The sequence below is a fragment of the Netta rufina genome (genome assembly GCF_964035555.1).
Source record: "Netta rufina genome assembly, chromosome: 12".
Taxonomy (NCBI): Eukaryota; Metazoa; Chordata; class Aves; order Anseriformes; family Anatidae; genus Netta; species Netta rufina.
Window position 1 is genome coordinate 13,595,243 of NC_140135.1, and position 22,726 is coordinate 13,617,968.

The 22,726-nt window shown below is 46.0% G+C and overlaps 1 protein-coding gene across 3 annotated transcripts in view; it reads right to left on the reverse strand.

The window, feature by feature from the left end:
• MBNL3 (muscleblind like splicing regulator 3) overlaps positions 1 to 22,726 on the reverse strand; it is a 99,041-nt gene that overhangs the window by 32,463 nt on the left and 43,852 nt on the right. For all 3 annotated transcript variants that reach the window (XR_014618796.1, XM_084294043.1, XM_084294042.1), the window contains exon 3: positions 3,648 to 3,812. Coding sequence is in view for 2 of the 3 variants with exons in the window: in XM_084294043.1 (XP_084150169.1) it covers positions 3,648 to 3,812 (165 nt within the window). In the remaining variant the exon portion in view is untranslated. The remainder of the gene's footprint in view (positions 1 to 3,647; positions 3,813 to 22,726) is intronic.

The window sequence follows — 22,726 nt, forward strand, 5'->3', positions numbered from 1 at the left end:
TATCCCCTCGATCAGTACCACAGGGCAGTGGCAGAGACCTGCTGCACCAGGAGAGGGACAGAGGGCTGGGTTAAAGCCTGGATCAGGTTGTCACTGGGGGTGCACATGACTGACTGATGTCACAGTTCAGTCTACAAAGAGCGTGACAGGAAGAAAAAATGTAGGGCTTGAAAGCAAAGAGTGCAGAGAGGGGAAACAACTTCCCAGGGCAGCAGTAGAAGCAGCTGCAAGGCAGCAGAGGCAGCTGTACCAACACTGCAGTGCTCTATTCAGCCATCTGTTCTGACAGCACTAACAGGACAGCACTTTGAAAGTCACAACCAGGCACCACTGGGTCAGTCACACAATCAGTGATGAAGCACCTCCATGGCCAGCTCCAGAAGTCTGCTTCATACTGCTGCAAAGGGTTGAAACAGAATGAAAAGGGTGTGGATCAGGCCCAGGGTGCATCACCTTTTCATGTCCTTACTTCTGCACACACGTCTCAAAGTAACTGAATCTGAGCATTGACTGAAATGGCTCTTTGCATCAATGCCAGAACCCAGCTCTATCCACCTCCAAGCTGACTTCTACTTGGTCTTCAACAGAGACACAGGCAAAACCATCCCAGAGAGCTTCCAACACCGTTCAGCCAAAGCCAACATTTAAGGTGAATTTGGACTTTTAAAAGTTGAAATTTTACTACTTGCTAACACAGGTGCCTTCCTACTTGCCACCTATGTGATCTCCCCAAGGTTCCTCTAAGAGGAGTATAACGTACAGAGTAAACACTCTCCTCTGTGTCCTTGCCTGACTTGTTTTTAAGTGCTGCATGAAGCACTCTGTTTAAAACTGCATCATGGGCATCAAACATTCATGTGATTCTCAGCTTTGCATGGATGGTTAACAGCAACATCAGAGAGCAACCAGAGACTTCAGAGAAATAGGCTCACGCTAGCAACCATCAATTCACACCTAGTAGGCTTCTGTGAGCAGTGTGCAGCAGGCAACCCACCTGGGACACAGTTCTCCAAGCAGTGCCTTCATTAAACAGGCATCATGAGGGTCCTGACTGTTGGTTCAACAGGAAGATTAGCACTCGCTGGATATCAGCAGTGGTGCAAGAAGATCTGATGGTGAATGTTTAGATGCAAGCTCATACACAGACACATCTGATGCCATTTCAGGAACTGTGATGCAAAGCTGCTAAATTAAGTACTGTTTTTACATAGTAGCTTTTCTGGGGGAAAATGCACTTTAAAATGTCTAGGCATTCAGCTATTGTTTGGAGCTATTAAATATACGGCTTCAAATCTTGTCTCTGGCAAGCATCCCAATTAAGCAGGCATACTGTTGATCAGCTTTCTGATCACATGGGATTTGTTCTGCTGCTGCATCTGATATAATGCTTTTTGCTTTGAAGAATTTCATGTGTAGCCAGAAGGAGGCCCCACCCTTCTCATTTAGAGAGAGAGGAAAAAAAAATCTCAAAGCCTGCTTCCACCGGCAGCATCTTTGGGAAATCAAAGGCAGGTGAAAGAGCAGTCTCTTGTTTGTCCTGAAACTGGTGTGGAACAAGTTGGGCAGCAGGAATTACAACAAGAGCTCGTTTACTCTGAGCAAAGTGTGGGAAAGCAGGAAATGAACAGTCGTCGCAGGACAAATTTTTATTTTTCTTCTTTGCCCATGTCTCCCTCATGGCACAATTTAGAAAGCAGGGACCTTTCTCATCAAATAAGGTTACCTCTGAAATGAGAGCACTAACTAGACAAAGCAACAGATTCAGTCTCAGAGGCAATTTAAAAGGCAGCAGAGAAATTGTGGTAGAAGTGAACTGGACCTGCAAGATTGCAAAGTGGGAAGATGGGAACTTTCCAAAGAGGAAATCCGAAAGATATTTTGAATAGCCAGCCAAAGAGCATCCACTGTGAATTCCCCACAGAGGAAAACCCCAAACAGGAAAGGTTTGCTTTCGATACAGGGCTAGGAAACCAGTGCTACCATTTTGTGGGAATTCAGCATTTCCTCCTCATGTACATGCACTTTGGTGAAAAGTGAACTCCACAAAAATAGGTGCAAAAATCTGCAGCAGATTTGAGTTTAAGATCCAGAGAAACTAATGATTCTTCTTGTGGCCCATTTTCTTTTCTGCTTTACTTTTCCACCTTTGAAATTGGAAGAATTAACAGCATTTCCCTATCTTACATAGCAGGGTGAAGATAAAGCTGCTAGCACATGCAGGATGATCATGGAATAGCTTTCACAAGAAAGAAGGAATGTGCCATGTTGCAGAAACGCCTCAGTCCAGAGGCAGAGTGAAGCACAGCATCATATCAAACTCCTATAGCAAACAGCACAACAGCCTCCAAGAAGGAAAAACACTCCCTCAATGTCTTATAAAGATAAACCAGTGATGCCCAAACTTGTCAAAAGTGGGTGATGGATGCTGAGTCTGAAGCCCCATCTGTGCAGAGAAGCCAGGCACTGTAGATGGGACACCACAAGGCCAAGTGCAGGCTGATTTACAGACTCATATGTCTTCAGGCTAGAAGAGTTTGTCTTGGGGATCTAGTCAGACCTCCTGGGTGGCACAGCCCAAGGAGCCTCACCCAGCAACTGCACATCAAGTGCACACTGCCCCAGGAAAGACATTCAGCCATGACTTTAAATGGAAAATTCCTAATTAGGCTCACAGTTAAAAATGTGCAGCTTATTTATGTCAGCACTGAAGAGCTTCTTCAAGACCTTTGACATTTTCTTAAAGATAAACACAGTGACAGACTCAAACTCACCAGACGATTGTTGCCTCTTCCCAGATACACCAGCCAGCAGGCACAAGCCATCCTCTCCCTGGCATTAACACGGTTCTCCAGCCTGAAAACCTGCTTTAACTGATAGTCCACAGCAGGGACAGCTAACGAAAGCTTCATCAAACCACCTGCTCTGCAAACACCTACCTCCCACAGGCTTCCCTCCCTACCTGAAGAGAAGTAAAACTTTCCTGCTGTAGGTATAAAGCAGCATTACTGTGAAAAACCGTGACAGGTCTGTGACATGAACACAGTTCTCTGCTGGGGCAGCTGCAATGAAATTCACCTCACCCCCAGACATAAATACCTTACAGTCTGGGTGGGATTCGCCTTCCGTGTTTTTAGCCCTTGAGTGCAATGTACCTGGTCCAAGGAACTCAGCTGGCTTCTTGCCACAGAAAAGAAGAATTCCAGCATCCTCACCCCTGTGCAGATCAGATATCCAAAACATGACCCACTGGAATCAAGACACTCAATTTCTGTGATGTACATGAATTAACTGGTCAAAAATCCAGCTAGCGCTAAGATGCTTCCAGTTGATGCACAGGTACTTAGTTATCAGAGGAAAGGAGAGCCACACCTTGCAAGAATATGCAGAGGCAGCATCACAGAGCCCTGTGCTTACAGTATGTGACAACAGAGACTGGATGAGACCAACCCAAAGGCCAGGCTTGCTGTAGCTCTTCAGTCCTGCACTTGGATGCCCTCAGGCAGTACTCAACACCCACCCAGATGCTGCCTGAGTCAGAGCAGAAGGAAGATCTGCCTATTTGAGCTCAGGCATAGGGCTGAGGCCTCCAGAAGTAAACAGGCAACAAATCTGGACCAACGTGAACCCAATCCACTGCTGTAACTTACAATTGGCTGTAGCTGCGCGCCCGGTAGCATGAACTGCATTTGCTGAGCAAACATGGCTGCGGCTGTCTTTTGCTGGATCAGGTTGTTGCGTCCATTTATTTCGAGTTGCGTTTTTAAGTGTGGGGGAGGGTGGAGATATTTGCAGTTCTCTCGGGTACACCGGCCCTGGAAAACACAATGAAACAGCATCTCAGTGCATGTAACACTCATGGCAGCCAGAGAAATTTAATTAAGGATTGTTTGGGTTACTGTAACAACACAATCATCCAGGCAGAGGCATTTTGGTACCTACTGTGCTACTTTTGTGATTTTCCTGTAGCAATGCAATACTTAGGTGAAGAAAAGAGCAACATGACTTCTGCTGCTGTAACACTTACTGAACACTGTCAAGCTAAATCCAAAAATGAAGCTTCCTGACATTAACACGATTGTTGTAAAAAATAAAAATAAAACACAAACACCATTATTCTGAGAAGCTAGCAACAACAGTTATAGAAGCAGTATCAAAAATTCCCCATTTTCTTGTGATTCTTGTTTTTCCCCTCCCTTCCAACACCAGGCCACTTAATTGGCCCTGACAACCAGACAGCGAGAAACAAAACTGTCTCTACCGCTTCCCCAGCTGCTTTGGGTAAAACGTCAGACAACTTCTCCCTAAAAAGTACCTCTGGTCTTCAGCACACATGTAGTCTGAGATTCTGGAGACTAGCAGTAACAGGAGTAATAATTAAAACAATTTCCCCTTTGTGCTTTCATTCATTAAAAGCCACAGTACTTTGTGTCACTGATTACTTTCCTCCCCTAAATCAATAAAAGTACAAGTGAAACCTGTGGCTCCCAAAAAAGCAGAGTATCACTAACAATACAAATTACCTGAAATAAACTGAAAGAATCACTTTCAAAAACTATCTGTAAACAGTACCTTGCTTTAATAGTGTTTGCAAGTAGTCATATGAATCTTCAAATAAACATTTTTTTAAATAAAATAACAAATAATAAATGCCAATAGTCCACTAACCACACAAAACTAGTGACAAATTTTAACATTAAGAATAAATAATTATTCTTATTTTTTTTTTCCTTTCTCTATGTTTTTCCTCCTCAAAAGAGGCATACAGAATAATACAGACATTTTGCACAACTTATGCACAAGTTTTATAAATAACTTTTATGCAAAAATGTTTGTGTGTTTTTGGGTTTTGTGCCTTTTTTTTTTTTTTTTTTTTTTTTGAGGAGGGGGAAGGGGACAGTAATTCTTGTGGCTATTCAGAGCCCAATAGAACAGGGCCAGACCTGAGGGACACAGAGCTGTTACATGACAGATAACTAATAATTGCTGCTGCAGACAGCAAAGGAATAGGAGCATCCATTACCCAGCCTGTGTCCCAGGCATTCTCTCCAAGGGCTGGACACTGAGTTCTCAGCCTCAATATAATTAAGTGTGCTTTCAAAAAAAAAACAAAAGGGCAAACGAGGTGATCTCCTGTCCCTGCCTGTTGGCAGGATCACACACAGCATAACCATAACCCCATAACCAGATCCACATGTGTACCCTGCTATACACCACCAGACACAGGGCTCAGGCTTGTGGAAACCTCCCTGTGATGTCCCTTGCCTGAACTGAGGATGCTCCCCCCCCGGGGATTTTTAAGGCCTGTCTCTGCCAGTAGAAAAGTACAGGTGGAATCACTGCACAAAGCCAGTGCTCTGACACCCTGGAGAGGATGGGTTTATGGGTTTTAACCCTCTCAGCACACCAGGAGAAGCAGGCTGCTGGAGCTGCAAGATCTAGGTGTGCTTTCTGCTGCCCCTTTCCTGGTAGGGACATGGACTTCACGGAGAAGAGGGCTGCAGAGTTGGTCTGCAGCGTGGAAGGGGCTGTACAATGCAGTGTCAGACTGGAGACAGACTCCTCTTATCTGCTCTGAGGGGACCAAGCAGTTAAACACAACTCCCGGCTCACCACTCTTATTTAGAGGCAAATAATTAAATGCAAGAAGTGATGGGCTAAACCTGCTGGGACAGGAAAAAAACACTCGCAAATTTCTCGCTCTGCAAAGGCGGGCTTCTGAGTGTGCCTTGCTCCTAGAGGAGGTGCTAAGTGTCTCCTGACAACCAAACCAAAAAAGAGGAGGCTTTATAATGCTATTGTTTTGGCATCTCTGCAATCCAACAGCACCAGATCCCTAGCAGTGAGTTAATTGCTCACAGGCCCTGAGTACATGAATCTTCATCGCCAGACACTTTCTTACATCTGCTTGAAGTGAGGGTAAAAAGGCACCACGCAGCTTGGTGCCCAGATAAGTCAGCACTACTAAAAGGTAAATAACTGCATTAAACCAGGAGGAGGAGACTCGTTTGGAATTAGGGTGGTCTGGGTTGTCCTTCCTGCTTCCCAGACTGATCCTGCTCACCTTGCCTGCAGACAGGAGGAACAGCAAAAGCAACCACGTTGCTTCAAGGTGACGTTAGACACCATCTTGAATCTATTTTTCCAAACCAAGCTGTTTCTGTGATCTGTTCACGGTCTTCCCCTCCCTAACCCATGTGCATTGAAGAGCTCACAAAGAAGGTGGCATCTGTCCAGCTCCATAGGATCAGGTCCCTCCGCAGCCCTTCCCATCACCTGGAACCAGAGCCCAGTGTTCAGGCTCAGAGCACGCCTGCAGCATCCCACCTCCACAGCTACTGCAGGGATGCAGACCCACTCAGAGCTGCGTGCTGTCAACGGCCAGGCAGCTGCTCTATTCTAAGCTACAGCCTTCAAGGGCTTACATATTAATCCTACAAATTCTTCCTGGTTGAAACTTGGCATAAGTACCTCGTGTTGGGAAAACACTAAATTTCTACCAAATTTGGAATAAATCTGGGAAGTTGCTTCCTCACTGCAGGAATGGAGAAGATAAAACAGCTTCCATTTTTATAAATAATACTTACAGGACCTACTTCAGCTGGAAAAGGACTTTGCTATTCTAACTGAAACTTTGCATGTCACTGATAGCAGGAGCCCCTGCTTGGTGTGAAGCTTTGTGCTTTCCCCCCCCCCCCCCCTCTTCAAAACAGAGTTTATTTGATTTGGGGGGTTCTGAAAATAAAATGTTTCTGTTATCAGAAAAACAACATACAGCATGAGGTCTTGTCTGCAGACAGAGCTGTGAGCAGAAATCAGTGCCCAAAAGGAGGGCTACTGGTTTCAGTGAGGATTTGTGATACATATTTGCAAGGAATTAAGAGCTGCAGAGATGCTACTGCAGAGCAGAGGCTGTGAAGTGCAAGCACTGCTGTCGTTCAGGCCTTCTATGGCTCCAGGAAGGCTAAATGAATCACCATGGCATGCAAATTCAAAATCGCACCTTCAACCTAGCTCCCACTTGTCATCATTTTAGTCCCAAGCATCATTAACTGCTGCATTTCACCACGACTGCTTAAAAGCCACAATTGAGAAGAGTTTCACTCTCCAACTCTGCTGTCGATTCTTCATCTGACGATGAATGTTAGGAACTGATGGTGTGACAGAGAGACAAAACATTTCTGTTCTTGGCAACCCCAGTTCAGACATCCAGCTATGAAAAAAAAACTTTCAAAATTGCTCTAAAGCAATGGGCACTACTGAACATCCATACTGGTAGGGCTAATTTCTTCTACACTTCTATCATGAAGTCTACAGTTCTCAGTGCTTCTCAGCAACACAAAAGCTTTTCAAGACTGATTTGAGCTCTACGAAAGCAGCCAGAAGGAAGAAGGAACTGACATTATTCACTTCTCAGTACCAGCTGAAACACAGCAGGGAAAACAACAGGGAACAGGTAGCAAATCTGCTGTGTGGATAGTGAGATGGGGACAAATAAGGACAACTCCATTTTATACCTGGGTTTGCCTAGGAAAATGGGAAGAGAAAATATAACAGGAGTCAGGCTCCTAAGCTTCAGATGAATATTTTTACCTCTAAAAGGCACCAATTGTTTTGATGCAGTGAGCAGCTGTGGCTCCAGCGTATCGACGTTCAGCACAAGGGCACAAGATGGTCTCAGAGCCCTACACAGTAGCACAGAGCATCACACAGGAAAGCACCTGAACTAGATGGCTGTGTGCATTTGGAAAGGCACGGTGAGAGACTGACCCACGCCACTAAGCAGCGTGCTGAGCCTGCTGTAACCACTGCATCCATTGCGCTAGAATTGGTGGAGTTTGTTTTGGTGCTGTTATTTCAGCACGAGTACCGATTCCAGGCAACACACATTCCCACCCTTTCCCAGGGTGGCACACAAGCCTCCAGCCAGGGAATCACCACCCAGCAACAGACTCTGCTGCTGGCCTTGGAAACGTGCTAAATATAGCCATATTTTCTGGCTCCTCACAAAATGGAAGGAGTATGAAGGACCATATTCATCAGCTTCTTTGCCAACTAGAGCCAGGAGGGAAAAGCATATGGACTGCAATTCCCCAGGCTTAAAAAATGGATATTAAAAATAAATCATTAAAGCATTTTATGAGAGTATCTTCTCCCCCTTCTTCCCACATACTCCCCCACCCTTACAGTAGGCTGCTGGCATGTGACTGACTCTGTGTTGCCAACTGAAGTCACGCTGTGATGGTGCATACTGTAAATGGCTGGCATCTGACACGAGCTAACGCGACAGCAGCTTGCAGTGTAGGTAACAAAGCCAGCTGTTTTGAGTGTAGCACTGATGGCAACACACTTAAATCCAGTCAGAATACCTGTATTACACCTGCCTCATTGGACTCTGCTGGGCTGCATCTGGTCATCTGCATCCTAGCTGGGTGAGCCAACCCCAAGCATGCTGCACAAATTCTCCCCTTACGGGCTGCTGAAGTGAGCCAAACCATGCTACAAAAACAAAACTTTCAGTATAAACCAAAGGCTGTGCTCACATTTGCACCACACTGCTAGGAAGTTTGTTACACACTTTAATTCAGGATGCCAGTGAGAGGTTCCAGAGCAGACGCATTTCTGGTTTTAATGACTGTGCTGTACGTCCTGTCAATCACCAGCAGTTCTCATGTGAAAATCTTTAAGCTAATGTTGCTTTTTCACACACTAGAGGCTGCAGTGGTCTTGGGCCCTGACTGTGCTGTCTTCTCCACAGACACTGGTGACACGTGCAATGACTGACAGGAAAAGGAATGAAAAGAGACCGGGCAGGAAAGGATTTCCATGTTTTGCACAAAACCAGGCACCAAAACACAGCTTGTCTACATAACTCTTCCTTGCATGAAACAGCAGATTTTCCCCCCCTCAGAGGAACTCTGTGGGGAGGCACAGTCATAGATGCGTTGGCCCTGCTTACTCAGTGCCTCTTGCTCCAGCTCTGCGGCACGAAGCGCTCTGCTTTCACCCACTCAGCACATGCAGAGGCCTTCTCCTAGCTGGGGGGATCCTCGCTCCTGCCAGAGCCCAGCACAGCATTCACGTGCTGGATGTGCACCACATCCTTGGCCACCGTGGTTTTTGTAACTGCATCTGGAGGGCAGACACAGACCAGGCAGCAGACGTAGCCACAACGCATGAATTAGCGTGTGATAGGGGGAGCCAGCAACAGGGGAGCTCTGGACTTCGTCTCCTATGCCCATGCTATGAGCATGTGAGGAGCTGCATGTGCTGCCCTAGGTCTAACCCTATTGCTATCTGCTCTTGAAGATGACAGAGACACTGGCCGGCAGACTTGGCACCTGGTCCAAGCTCCAAGTCTTTTGGTAACCCTGTAAGGACTCACAGCTTCAAAGTTGCCTTCCCAGGAATGCAAATGTTCAGGGAGTTGGGAACACTGTCCACCCACTCCCCTAACTCAAGTGTTTCATGTTCCCTACAGTTTGTCCCTAAGCAGTTTGTTCCACGGATGAACAACTAGCATGCCTACTGCACCGTGTGGCTCGTGTTGCTGTCTCCGATGCTGTGCCACATTCCTCTTCCCACACAAGTACAGGGTTGTGCTGGAGGAAGAAGGCTGTCCATCTCCCCGCTGGAGCAAAATGCCTAGCAAACATCAAATAGCATGGAAATGGCAACTGGAAAACAAAGGAAGCTGGGGCAGACAAGTCAGCCTGATCATTAGCAAGTGCTATGTCTCACGGATTGGTGTTCATGCAGCCAAGCTGTCACTTGCTGCAGTTCAAAGACTAGTTCTCTACATACCTTATCTGCAATTCCTTTCTATGGACTAATGAAATGTTGAAGTTACGCTGCTGACTGAGTCAGTGGGAAGTACAATCTTGTAGCCTCCCTTGAACATTGACCAAAGCACAGTACATCAGATAGCTTCTCCTTAATTGCAATGCTTTTTTCCTTGTAGTGTTAGAGCAGCTGACTTTCAGAAAGAGGTTTTAGAATATGATTATGTACAAAGCCCTGCTCCTCACAAACGTGTTCTCATTGTTCTCAGTGGCTGTTGGCCCACTTACAAGGATTTTAACAAGCAGGTCTAGAAGGACCTGGATAAGTGAGAGACCATCCTTAGGCCAACACAGATCAACTCCACCTATTCTCCCCATTTTTAGTATTTCCCAGGCAAGGAACTCCAACACATCACTCTCCCTGCAGCTACAAAGCTACTCCTGATTCCCAAATGCAGTTTTGCACCTCCTGTAACTGAAGTCCCAAACTCCTTGTTTCACCCCAGAGGGCCAGAACAGCAATTATTCCTTTCCTGTTTGAGAAAGTGCCATACTTAAAGACTGCAGCCACATCTATCTCCATCCTCAAACCTCTCTTCTCTAGACTATGCAAACCACACTCTTTCAACTCTGAACATGGTCTCTAAACCTTTCATTAGGAGCAGCTTTCTCCAGTCACCCTGCACCCCTGCTGATGTGTGTGCATTCACAGGGTACAGAGCTCCAGAAAACCCCTTACCATTGCTGTGGAGATTGGACTTTTTTTTTCCCCCTACCTGCCCTGCAGATGATGTTGCTGTTTATACATCCTAATATGACATTTTCTTTGCTTGTAGCAGTATAGCATTTTTGGTTGACTCTCAAAAAGCCTCCATCAAGCAGCAGATTATTTACTTCTCATTTCATACTGCTTTTATTGAACTTATACGTTTTTTCTAGATGATTTTTCCAACTTGTCAAGATTATCTGCAACTCTAGACCTGGTTCTCTGAAGTGCCTGTAGTTCCTCCCAGCTCAGAACACCCTACAACTTTAACAACACAATCTCTATTCCATCATTCAAATCATCAAGAAAAAAAAAATCAAATAAACTGAACAGTCTTGCCAAGCATTCTTCTAGGCTGCTACTGAACTCTTAGCATTCTTCCAAACAGTTACAGGTTGTCACACGGAAGTTTCTCCTATGCTTTATTCCCTGTCTTGCCTGAAAACTGATTTGTGCCATATCACAAAGACTCCCAAATCAAATGCCAGTGCTCCATCTCCATGTCTCTAAAATAACCCGTCCCAAAGGATTTCAAATTCTACTGCTTCCTCCACTCCTCTCTTGCCATCCTTGTAAGGATGCTAGAGAGCTAGTGGTCTGCACCCGTCCTGGGACAGGACAATTTGCAATCAAGCATGCATTTGTACATAATGTTTCATACAATGGAACTGTTGGTCTGAAGTTACTTGCAACAGTCTAATAAAAAAACTACAGCAAATCTGTGGGTTGTTTTTTTTTTTTGGTTGTCTTTTTTTTTTTTTTCTTCAGGTGCTGGTTTAACCTGACATTTTTCAAATGCAGGTGTAAGACCCACTTACCTCTCAGTAGCCCACAGACTACTGTTAAGATGTAGATCCCTGCTGAGAACAGTTCATAGCTGAAAAAGTATAACTTTATCTTCTAGTGAGAATTACCAGATGGCTGATCAGCCTTGAACAGAGGGGGAGCAACACACATTTCCTACTGTTCAGAAGTATCAAAGTATACGCATAAAAATGCTAGTTACAGCTGATCTGGTAACTTCCAGTCACAGATAATACAGCTCTTGTGAAATGCATGGTCTAGCTAAGAACGAGTACAGTTCATGAATATGTGATTTGCTGGAGATACATTTCAAACAACCCATAAAAATCACAAAACCACAGCTTTGCAATGTCTGTAGGATGAGCTTTGCCTCACTTCTTTGAACTTCTCACCTTCTGTATCCAAAGAGCCACCTCCCTGAGCCTGAGCAGACAGATGAGAAGAAAAGTGCTGAAAATACCCCAAATGCTCTTTCATCCTAAGTCAGCTCCCCCTGCAGTAGCTAGACAAACCTCTTCAGATTTTGTTGGGAGCAAACAGAGCAAAGCCAAATGCTTTTCAAGTTCCTACTATCATATTGCTCAGAAGAGTGCTACAAACAAGAAAAATGATTCCACGCATCACCATGTAATTCACTTAATTGGCCTCACGTCAGGGACAGAAGCAATCCCCCCCTCTCAGGGCTGGTGCCAAGGCGTCTAACCACGCTGCAGCTTCTGCTCCGATGAAATGATGCTCTCTGCTGCAGCAGCAGCTTGTCAGTTCAGACGCAGGCTGCTCAAACAAAGAAGGTCAGGTCTTCTGTCAGGGAACAGAGGGCAAGTCAGACGTATCTTTCACCCTCCCCCCAATCTTATTTCCTGGCAGAAAGAGACATGCTGCCATTTCCTACATACTGTTTGAAGAGGTGCTTCCTACAGAGGAGTAAAAACTCTCAAGTTGCCTCAGACATCCATAAACTTCAGGGGAAAAACTGCCTCTGTCACAAGCTCCCAGCGCTACCAAGGCTTGTCACTGAAATAGCAAAGGAATTTCCATTGGCTTCAATGAGCGCCAGGTCAAGCCCTCTCTGAGCAAGCCTAGATGTGATTTTGACTGAAGCAAGTGAACTCTGATGTTTTGCATGATTTCAAATGAAAGCAGGTGACATCTGGCAGCTCCAAAGAGTTTGGGCCTTTTTGAACTGAAAGCTCAAAGCAAAGCCCAGTGGTATGTGCAAGCACAGGGCAGCTAGCAAGCTCTCAGAGTGAACCAAGGAGCCAGCCACATCGTGCTCACCCCAGGGAAGAGATGCTGGTACATTCTCCAGTCCTGCTCTACCTTGTTCTCTCCTTACAGCTGTGGGCAGAGCTCTGGGAGGCCAACCAGGAGGTAAGCAAGGACTTGGGCTTCAAAAAAATTCTGTTCCTCTGCAGCCTTTAAAAAGGCAGATGGGGCAAATATAGTCACTTCAGTCCAGTGAGGCTTTTTACATCCAGTAAATTAGAAAAATGCAGAAGGAATGGGAAGCTGAGACAAAAATCCCTGGCTCCAGCACATTGGCACCATTCATCAGTCTCCCTGTCTGACCCTTGTGACTGCTTTGCTAGAATATTTTTGCTTTGCAGGGAGGTGGAAGGAAGGCCAGGAGGAAGCAAAACGTCAGCATCATTTTTGCAAGTACATTTGAGTCCAGACAAAAGCCATCAACAGCCTGCTGAGGGGGACTGCTCATCTAACGGTGCTGGAGACCTGTACCTCCATCTCTCTGTCATTCAGGCCTTTGCCCATGAAAGCCCAAACCAAAGCTGAAGAGACCATGTTCCTGCACACCCCTGCCTTGGGGGAAGATACTGTGCTGGAGCCCTTGGGTTGAAGACAGAGGAGCAGGGTATTCAGAAGCTGAGACAAGGTACTAACCAACAGCTGCACTGATTACCTAGGAAGGAGTTTTCATCTAAACAAACTCATTATTTCCCCCTTTGTGGCTTTTTCAGGCCACACAGCACCCCAGGCAAGCTCAGGGGACCTGATACCGCGACCGCTTCTCCATCCCAAGACAGGGAAGCAAGTTGCCCTTCCAACCTGCCACAAACCCAAGCTGATGGGCCTTCGGTCGTGCACCTGTCCTACAGCTTGACAGGCCCTCATCAGCAGGCTTTGTGTGACAAACAGCAGCACTTTGCTCATACAGGGGACATGCTTCCCATCATGGGACAGGAACAGCTCAGCTACTAAACAATTTCACCAGTACTTTTGAAGCTAAGCACAACTTTTTTTTTTTTTTGTGAGTGAAATAGTGTTGAAGTAGACATCAGAAGCAAAATGCTGGAAACAGATGCACAGTGTGGACAAATACTATTGCAGACACTGGTCCTTTCAAATGGAATGCACAAAGCTATAAAGCACTTGGGCCAGGGGTTTCTCAACATCAGAGGCTTTCTGCTGGGATACAAACATGCTTATCTAGGACTCTCTTAAAAAGTCTGCAGCCTAAAAACATTTGTGAAGCCAATTTTGTCACATAGCTCATAACAGAACACAAGAGAAAAACAAAGCCAACACTGCAACATTTCTACATCAGCGTACCCTTTTTGGTATCACCTTAACCAGTGACAACCATAACTGCTACCAACTCTGCAGGCAAATCCTGCTCCACACAGACAGGATGGCTTGTTAGCATGGAGCTTGTGTATTTAAACAAGTACCATCACCCTGGCAATTTTTTAAAAATTTTAATTAGAAACAAGGGTGACATGTCTCTGTTGTATTCTGGTGGACTCCAAGTAGCCACAGGCACCAGCTTAGTCTCCCCACTCCTCATTCACCTGGCAATTAGGAAAGCCGAGAGCTGCTGTGAGTGAAATTTACTTTTGCACGTTGCTGAATACAGCAATGTTCTGCTGAATTTCCCCAGGACAGCACAAAGAGGTCATGGCTGTCCTGCTTTCATGTAGGATTTTCATTCCAAGCTGTTTGTTATACTTGAAGTTCTTACAAACTCAGAACAGTTATTTTGTTGGGGAAAAGCCCTGTAGCTCCTTCATTATATTTTTACAACTTGACAACTCTTTCCAGCTCTGTTCTCCTGCCAAGCTCTCTTCATTCAGGCCAATGGCATGCTCTGCTATGCTCAATGAAAAACGTGTATTGATTTTACGTTTTTTGTTTTGTGGAACGTTTTTGCTTGCTCCAAGCAATGGACAGTGTTTACCAAGTCCAAGACATATATATTGAAAGAGTACAGCACTGTCAAAGCATATTTTTTTATGAACTGCAGAGCCAAAGAGCAGGAAAACATATTTATGTGAGAGATTACTACTTGTGTTGAACAGCAATCTCATTTCACAAAAGAGGAAAAAAGTTGTGGGTTTTTTTTTTTTTTTTAAACACTTATCCAGCAATACATTTTGATCAAGTTATGTTTTGTTCACAATCCGTTAACAGCACATACTTGAAATGAGGTTAAAACAGAACGGAAGTGTCATCAAGTTTGGAGTTCTGAACTTATCATTTGATCATATCTAATGTCTTCAAAGTATTCTGCTATGCTCCCAGGTTCAGGAATGTTAAAAGCATAGTGAAATATTTCTTTAATACAGTATCAAATACAAGTTTTCTCCAAGTGCAACAAGCTTTTATAGACATCCCTAGCCTTAGAACTGTTCAAGCAACGGATCAATAACAATTATGAAAGAATGCATTTAGTGCCCTGTAAAGAGAGCAAGCTTAAAAGCTTGTTTAGCCCTAGGATCACTGCATGTATTTAGAGTAGGACATAAAGCAGGTGACATCCTCCAGTGTTAATATTCCTAGGGGTGAATGTTTCTGTGTGGAGATATTCTTAAGTAAAGAAATTGATTCTACCTGGAAGATAGAAACACTGGCATGTCATTGATTTTTTTCTGTAATAATTTTAAAAAAAAAAAACTATGCCAGTCTCAAACAATATTGCACAAATACAGTATTAAAATCAACAATAACAAAAAAAAAAAAAAAAAAAAAACCACAAAAAAAATTCTTTAATATGTTTTACACCTTTTGTCGGTGTTGCTCCAGATTGCTATTACACCAGGCCAGCTTTTGACAATACGAGGTGTAGTTTGTCTTGCTCCTTAAACCACTTTTTCATTGCAAATCCCATAATCCAATTCTACAACTTTCACTGGCTGATTGAATCTGTCAAGGTCATATGGAAAGTTGATGCTTCTGACCTTCCTCTACCTACAGTCTGTTGAATATTACAATTGAAGCAGGCAAACCACACGTAGACAGACCCAAGCAAAGTACATTAAAGCCCAGGAGAATAAACGTTAAAGCACTGTGTTCATGAATACAAATATCAGACGTGTGACCACCTCTGGCTGCCTCACTCCTTGAGTTTACACAAGGGAAAAGACAAACAAGGAAGCACAGACTGTTAACTAAGAGGCCAAACCCCAAACCCTCTCTCCTGTCCTATGGAGGGCAAAGTGATGCTCAGAAAGCCTCATTCTCCCTGTGCTTTGGAGATAATTAAAAACAAAACAAAAAACACAGAAAATGAACCTGCAAATAAAAACTTCTCCCCCCCAATTTTTAGAACTTGGCAGGAAATAACATCTTACCATCTGAGAATTAGCCCAATTTTTGTTCGTGTTGTTGCTTCACTCTGAAAGCAACAGCTTAATGGGCATAAACAGATTCCTGTTTTTCAAAAAATAATGAAAAAGTTAAAAAAAAAAATTATTTCCATCTGGGCTGACAATTCACAGGGAGAATCCTCAGTCTGGAAAAATAACTTGGCAGGATGTTTTTCAGCCTCAGCTACGAAGGGGCTGCCATGGAGTAACACAGCTGCACCGTTGTGCCAGCAGCTCTCTGGGCAGGGAAAGATGCTGGCTGGGGTCTCATAGCTCCAGCTATCAGAGGGGGGCACACCACAGAAGTGCCAACCCCAGCTTTCCATCCTTCTGCTGGTGACACCAACAGACGTCCGAACAGCACAGGATGGCCCCTCTGTCCATTACCTTAACCCACTGAAGAAGGTGACTACAGGCAGACAGAGCAGAGGATGACGTCCTCAGCTGCCACTGTAAGATCTGCTCCTAAATATTCACTTAGCATTCACCTCGTAGCTGATGAGCTCAGGTTTGCTGGCAGCTACGCTCCCGGGTGTCAGCTACAGCTGGAGACCATCCACCACCTCCCACAGGCCTTTGAGACTGGTGCAAAGAAAGCACCTTCAAGAGAGCTCCTCCAGCCTGCTAAGCGCAATGGGAAAGATCGCACACCTTAAACAGGTCTGAGCTTCCAAGGGGGGCATCCAGGCCAAGTGCCATTGAATCACAGGCCTCCTCTATCTAAGAGGCAGCAAGGCTTGAAAAGAAATGAAGTGAGGAAAAACATAATAATAAAGGAAAAGAAAAATAAAACCTGCCTTGCCGCAGGCAAATATTTCACCTTGGTTAGCTTTTGGAGATTGATTTGTGTTCTTTATACTTTATTACAGCCAGTAACGTATGCACATTTAAGTCACAGAGGATTTTTCATTTAAGAAAATTCCTTCAGATGTGTTCTTTAAGAAATGTCTAGCACTAGAAAGCAGATATGTCACCAATCTTAGCCACAATCTCAAGTGAAAGGAAGGTAAAGGCAGTGTAAATATTTGTTAAGAGTCCAGGGCACAGCCCACAGCAGCAGTGGAGCACATGGGCTGCAGCAACAACAGGAGGAGTCTTTTACAGACAGTAATTTGTCCGCAGACATTAAGATAATGCAATACCATCTCTGTGGGCAAAGAGAATTTGGTCAATAACACACTGCAAACTATGGGACAGCTTTAACTGCACGTCATGTGTGCCCGTCACAAGTACCACACAGGCAGCTAGTCTGAAGGGACAGCACGCCTAATTCTGTTCCAGCATCTAAAAACCTGTTAATTTATGATAGATTTATTAGAGCAGCCTCAGCCACAGAAAAAACTTCTAATGATCTGTCCTCATTACAAAGCTCCTTGTGGAACCTTGTTCCTCCCAGTCTGTCATCCAGAGTCTCCTGGGGGTCTGTGCAAATTCAGGCTCCCTACCCTGCTGAGCCAAAGCAGATCCACAGCCTTGCTCCTAACTGAGCACAGTCAAATAATAAACCCTTCCCAGGACAGAAGCCAAATGGAGGCTGCAATGCTGACCTACCGACCCGGAAATCAGAGCAGCAATGGCAATATACAGCCAAAGACCCCCAAAACCTAGTAACGTCTCTTTTCTCTAAACAATGCCAGAAACGGGGATTAACTCATAAGGCATTTTATAGAAAACAATTTCAGACGCTGAAAGGTTAATTTCATGTAGCTGCTGATTAGATCTGTTCCCTCTCATGTAACAAGAGCTGTAGGACAGGACGCTGAAAAGGTTGTACAGCCTTATTCTGGGGATGTATCCACTTTCTCCTGCAGGATGCAACTTCTGCCCTGCCAGAAATCCTGACCTAAATTCTCTTCTGAGTGGCACCAGTACAAGCCCAGAATAACACTGCTCAGTAACAGAACAGTAAAGAGGGGAACGTGACATGTGTGTCTGTCTGTCCGTCTCAGCAGACCAACAGAAATGGAACTGACCAGAGCTTTCATTTCATTCCCTTTGTTTTTTGGAGTTTGTTTTTAGTAACTGCCAGATTCAGGTATTTGGGTTCAACAGCATAAAAGCTAAGGGAGGTGGAAGGAATTAAAGCACATCCATGTGCACCCACTTGTTTATTCAGGCTTCAGTCGAAAAAAGCAAACTGATCAAATTACTTTTTTTTTTTTTCTTTTTTCTGTCCTTTCCATATTACCACTCTAATTTCCAAACTCCTGCCCTCAACTTCCACTCTGAGCTGCTTATCCTCGTCCCAGTCACCCATACAATACAGCCTGCCTGCCATTCAGCCTTTTGCAGACACAAAGGAATGCAAAGATTCGCTTTCTAATAGAAAACAGCCTTTAAAAGCTATCTTGACAATATGACTTCCTTACATAAGCTGGCAGACACCCGACCTCATGTATTCTGCTGCTGCCACCGACAAGAGAGACCTTCAGACACAGCACAATCCTCTCTTAAAAGGACAGCAAGAAAAAGACCTTTCACTGCCCTGATCACGTAGAGCCAGGATGAGAGTCAGCTGTGATGCAAACATTAATTTGTGTTTAAGCAAGACGGGCCCATAGCGTATGGGGTGAGGAAAGATTTTTCTGCAAGGCAGCGTGACCTTTCCTGAGGACATCTGCAGCCTCGCTGGCCACGTGAGAGGAGTAGCTGCTGCAAAGAAGCTCCAGTGTCATTAGCGAGTCTGGAATGCAGCACAACCGGTGCCTACGTCAGTGAACACCCGGCTGGAAAAAACGCTCTCACTCGTTTAAACTGATAGATGGACTTATGATAGAGCCTGGGCAGAAATCCCATGCAAACTTTTCTGTAAGTACCTCTGACACAAAGGAGGAGTATTTAAAGAATAGCACTAAAACTTTTTATCTTGCTGGGCTATTCCTGACAGGGTTACACTCAGAGGACGCTTTAAGTCGATTTGTGCCAACTCTAAGAAAACAAGACACCAAAAATCATTTACATTGGTGTTTTTATCCTAGCTAATGTTAGCTCCGTTCTGTGTAAATGCTTCTAAAGATTTTACATTACCTTGGGCTCTCCAAAAAACCCACACAGAAAAACACAAAAACAACAGCAATCAAAATCCTTTTAATCCACTCTGCGCTACATCACACAAGGCCACAACAGGGGATTTTTGTCTGTAGGAATACAAACACTCATCGATGAGACAGCTCTGGGTCCTGCTCTGAATACTACCCAAACATAGAACAAGACGGTCTTTGCCTGAAGAGTTTTCACAGTCTCAATACACAAGACTTGGTGGAAAAAACAACACTATTGCTGGGAGCAGCCTCAGTCACACCACAGATCTGCCACATGAAGAGCCCCCTTCTCTGCCATGTCTCTCTGCACTGTAGGAAGCTACAATATAGAACTGCTTGCTACCATTCTTTATGAATCATCTCCAAATTACTGATCCTCCATAACCATGAGGCTGTGTGACAGCAAGGGGGGAAAGCATCCAGTTACGATTCTGCTGAGACTCGCAGGAGGACTGACTCCGTTGCATTTCACATCCAGGCAATTGAATTCAGCCTGCAAGTTGTGCGCACAGGCTCTGCAGGAGACCACTTTTGCGCTCCCTCCTCAAAGACTTGCTAACTCAGGCAGACAATTCACTTGGAAGCGAGCCTCCAGATGAGCCTCTCCTCGCTGCAGCTGCAGAGCTGCAGCCACGTGGCCCTGGGTGCTGAGCTCCTACCTCCCAGCAATAGACACGGTGCTCTCCCCACCTCCGCATCGCCAGCTGAAAGCAACCCCATCCATTTGCCTCTCAGCCCCCAAGGCACTTTTTTTTTCCTAAAGGCTCCAAACCGTGGCTCACAAACCATTCGAGTGGGCTCCGGTGACAGAAGCGTGACACAGAGCTGGTGGGGAGGCAGTGCTGGATAATCCACCCCCTGCTACAGCACGGTGGGCAGCCAGCCCGTGCCACTCAGGCTGGCATGCCTGTGCCCAGCCTCTCCACCCCATGTGCCAGCCCCAGGAGCTCCCAGGAGCTATTTCCCCCCTGCCTGCAGCAGCCCCCACCGCCTTCCCCTGCCATCCACCTCTCCCGGCCCCATGAACGTTTCAGACATCTCTGGCCTACTTTCATCAAGCTGACAGCTCCCCAGCTCTGAGCACCTCTGAGTCACTCAGCCTGCTCGCCTTGTTCCAGCTCCTACACCTCAGAATGCAACGGGGGCTTTACAGGCAACACGATTGACACAGCAGGGAGCCGAAGTCTGCAGGGAGGTAACCGTGATGATTACTGCTTATCTGCAAGTGTACCAGATGCACTGAACTAAAAAGTGACCACAGAAGCAACAGGAGGAGGGAGAGGCTGAGGAGACTGCCCTGGTTGCCTCGTTCAGTCCCCACTGACACCACCATCTAATAACAGGGGTGCAGAGGGAAGCAGAGCTGCAGGAGGGCTCAGGGACAAATAAACCCAGTGGGGAGGAGGATACAGAGCAGAAAGGAGGAGAAAGTGGGCATTGGAATAAGGCTGCAAGTCTTGTGACATGGGAGTGAGATTTGGGAGGACTCCTGCAAAAAGCGCCAGATGCATTTTTAACATCTGCCACTCCAGAGTTTGGGAAGAAGCAACACTGCATCAGAAGACAAGCCTGTGCCTCAGAAATCCAGTTTTATGCAACAAGATTCCCTCACAGGGAGTAAAGCACTTTACTTCCTACAGTTGACCTCAAACCTCTGGGAGTCACCTCTGCCATATCTGCGTGACTTTCCAAGCCCTCCTTGAAGGTTCATCTCCATTTCCTGCTTTCACTTCCCTACTGTCTGGGCTACTCAAGCATTTCTGCATAGGCTGAAATGCCTCCCCCAGCAAGGCTCTTGCTTCCTCCTGCCAAGCTCAGAGCCCAGCCAGCACTCCGTACCCGCAGTGCCACAAAAAGGGACCCCCAGGAGCAGAGCCCCAGTACCACACGTGGCACGGTGCTGCACAAACGGAGCATGCACGATCAGGCTGAACTTAATGGTCAGAAAGCAAGCTCAACTCACGCTCTGATCCTGCGGTAACTACCAGCAATGGGAGGACACGCCGGTCAGCAGGATCAGCCGGTGCAGTTGAGATTACACGCTGAGGTTTTGTTTTCAAACTTTGCTCAGTTGTGGCAGGGGCTCTTTAAGGACCTAATCTCCATGTGATTGTTCCCAGCGCCAGCCGTGCCCCTGCGGATAATAAGGACTTAGGAACCCCCGTCACATAGAGGCTGCGCTCTCAGGCAGGCTAACTGCAACTCTCCTGTGGCTGCACTGCCCTGGCCGAATCCTGACCCCAGCAAAAGCAGACGGGTACTTCACGTGCTCTCCCTGCAGCCCCTCGATGCAGTGGGGCCATGCAGGCAGGGCAGAGCTGTTTTCTCTCCATAAGCACACAGATCTGACCACAGCAGCTACCTGCTCATTCAAAGCAGAAGCAAGGAGACAGAGTTAAAGCATCACCATCTGGGCTAAGGGCTTAAACCCTCATCAGAGCCTGGTGTATGTACTGCTGGGCAGGGACAAGGGCACCACTACCACAACCCAGCTGATCCCCAAACTCCTGTCTGTCATGGTTTACTTTGACACCTAGTTTAGAAGAGACCAGCTAGAAGCAAACGCTGTGTTAATGTAGTGCCCAGGTAAGCCTGCCTCAAGTTGATCCGTTTAAAAGACACTGCTTTGCTGAGGAGCCGGGAGGATGAGAGCTGCCTTTTCCCTCAAACCTTCCTGCCTAGCAGTGATGCACACCAGCCCTCTCCAGCCATTGCAGTGGCAGCTAAGCCTTGCTAACCCCAAATGGGGATTCAACTCTCCAGCTGGGCTCAAAGAAGGTTCAGGAGGCTCAAGTCATAATGTTTCTAAACCTGAGCTACTTTTCCCTTCTCTCTGCTATGAGATGATCCAATTCCCCCATGCACTGAGGAGCAGCACTCGCTGACATGGAGAGGCTGTGCCTAGAAAAGGAAGACTTGATCCATGCAGGCCCACCCAGAGGGAGTGCTGGGGGCAGAGGCATGACAAAACTCAGTGCACACCACCAACCAGTTAGCAGGGAACCAGGCAATGCCTCTGATATACTAATTCTCTAGGACCAGCTAGCTAAACTGATCCTGGGCTCCCATTCTTGGGACTGTTACTGTAAGCAGAATTTGTCTCCACTTTTTAAGGTTGCTTTCTTTGCGAGCTCACCTCAGCCAAGGGTCACAGCAGGCAGTGTCCCCACAGCAGTTGTGCAGGGCTGGGCAGTGGGTGTTTCTGTCTCCTCTGCAGCCACATTAAAGCATGCAGAAGTAGCCTGTTTCGTGCATTCACTTTCTACTCCCGCAAGAGAAAAACTTGTCCCCTAGAGCGCAGGCTGCCACCTTGCAAACAAGGTCAGACACCGACCTCCTCCCCCACTGTCAATGACCTTATTAGCACTGATCATGGTTCTAATAATATCCCACGTTGTAAGCGGGCCATCTGCTATAACATTTCGCTACAAACTTTGGGAATTGCAAGTGTGCTCGGTTTGAGTACGCTCATTTCTCAGCAGGCCCATTTTCTCCTTCAGGAGTATGTACCTTCCCCACAGTTTTAAACTAGTGCTATAGAAAGGCACTTCTGGATCCCAGCTTTCCAGCTTGGAGCTCAAGCATAACACAGGAAACAGCACAGAGCCACACCAAGGTGCTGGCTTCAGACAGAAGCGAAAATACACCTAGAGGTTAAAATCCAGCAGTCCAGAATCACAGCCTCCAACTCTTCTGATGGCGGGGACAGAGTAACCAAGTCACTGAAAGCCAACA